Source organism: Heptranchias perlo, chromosome 13 (assembly GCF_035084215.1).
Source record: "Heptranchias perlo isolate sHepPer1 chromosome 13, sHepPer1.hap1, whole genome shotgun sequence".
NCBI lineage: Eukaryota > Metazoa > Chordata > Chondrichthyes > Hexanchiformes > Hexanchidae > Heptranchias > Heptranchias perlo.
This window is the reverse complement of record NC_090337.1, coordinates 51,041,327-51,043,040: the sequence shown is the minus strand read 5'-3', so window position 1 is coordinate 51,043,040 and position 1,714 is coordinate 51,041,327. Positions and strand designations below refer to the sequence as shown.

The 1,714-nt window shown below is 34.9% G+C and overlaps 1 protein-coding gene across 1 annotated transcript; it reads left to right on the top strand.

Moving 5' to 3' along the window:
- The first annotated feature begins 352 nt into the window (after nucleotides 1–352).
- LOC137331098 (G-protein coupled receptor 35-like) lies at nucleotides 353–1,281 on the top strand. Its single transcript, XM_067994700.1, has one exon. The coding sequence runs from the start codon at nucleotides 364–366 to the stop codon at nucleotides 1,258–1,260; it is 897 nt and encodes a 298-aa protein (XP_067850801.1). The 5' UTR covers nucleotides 353–363; the 3' UTR covers nucleotides 1,261–1,281.
- Nucleotides 1,282–1,714: the final 433 nt, after the last annotated feature.

Below are 1,714 nucleotides of genomic sequence, written 5' to 3'. Positions count from 1 at the left end.
AAAAAGTGAAATTAAGCTTTCAGTGAGAAACAAAAGATGAGGGCAAGGTGACTGGAAATGGAAATGGGCAATAGTAAGAGTCAAGGAGAGTGTTCCAAATGTACAATCTGAAGGGAGAAGAAAAAGCAGTGGATTTGGTACCTAAGTTATGGATCTTTAGATTGTGCTTCTGATGTTGATGGTGAGCAGAAAAAAACAAGCTGTCACCACACTAACTAACTCAAAGTTAAAATATGAATTTGTTAACTTTCTCCTATAAGGAGTTACCAGAAAGATGTTTGCATCAGGTCAGTGTTCCTTTCTGTAGATTTGGTTCCACTAATTATCTATTTTTGTTCTTTTACAGCAGAACAGAATGAAAAGATGAACAATACCACTGAGGTTGATGCAAGCATTCGGCTCTTTCAGATTGTGGTCTACATTCCTACTTTCATCATTGGATTAACAGTCAATGCACTGGCCTTGTGGGCATTCTGCTGGAAATTAAGGAAATGGACAGAAACCACTATTTATGTGATAAACTTGGCTGTGTCTGATATTGTGCTCCTTTCTTCCTTGCCTTTCAAAATATGGAGCTTTGAGGAGTGGACCAGGAACAGCATACCTCTATGCATATTTGTTGAATCCCTGTACTTTGTGAATATGTATGTCAGCATATTTATCATCACTTGCATAAATGTTGATCGATACATTGCAATAAAACATCCTTTTAGGGCAAAGACATTGAGATCTCCAAAGAAAGCAGCAGCCATCTGTGCTGCAGTCTGGATGATCATATGTTTGTGGAGTATCCCCATCTACCTTAAATATCAGAACCAGCTAATCGAAGATAAAATAGTTTGCTTCAAACACGTATTGTTTGACAATAATATTTATGTCATTGTTCCCCTGTGCCTAATAGGATTCATCATCCCACTGATTACTGTGACCTTTTGCTCAGTTCAAATTATCCAAACACTTAGGCAAAGTAACATGACAAATTCAGGAGAGTTCATCACAGTGAAAACCATAAGAATTATTGCTGCAAGTGGTATCATCTTTGCCGTTTGCTTTTTGCCTGTACACATTGGATACTTTCTTCAATGGTTACCAACAATTAGTCAGCAGCACATAAATTCATTCCTTCAGGTGTCAACCTGCATAGCCAACATAAACTGCTGCCTCGATGGATTTGGATATTATTTTGTTTCTGCTGAGGTTTGTGAAGTTTGCAAATTACAAATAAAACAGACAAAGAACTCTGACAGCAACAAGCAATAAAGCAACAATCTACACTTAAGAGAAAGAGATTAATGAGAACTTTCTATAATGAACATTGTTATAGACGAAATTCATTAATACCTTAAATAACTGTACTTTCGATGAAGTTATCAGTTAATTGATTGAATTTTGGATTCTGTATTATGATATATATTTCTGAACGTTTAAAAAGCTGTAACAAAATCAAAAATGTTTTAAAATAGTCAAAAGATGGTGAACCACGTCTCTTTTAGTTCAATATCTTGCTTAATGAATAAGAATTAAATGAATAGAATTTTGGGAGCTATTTACACGATAAGAAAATACTTGAGTGCTTAGGAAAAAAAATAAAAATAACTGGAGAAAATCACATTAGACTGCTTGGTAGAAAAGGTGTTGAGTGTTGTTTCTAAGGATGATGCAGTTTTTTTTAGGTAAAATTTTGTTCTTTCTGTTTTACGCTTTTTGTCACTTG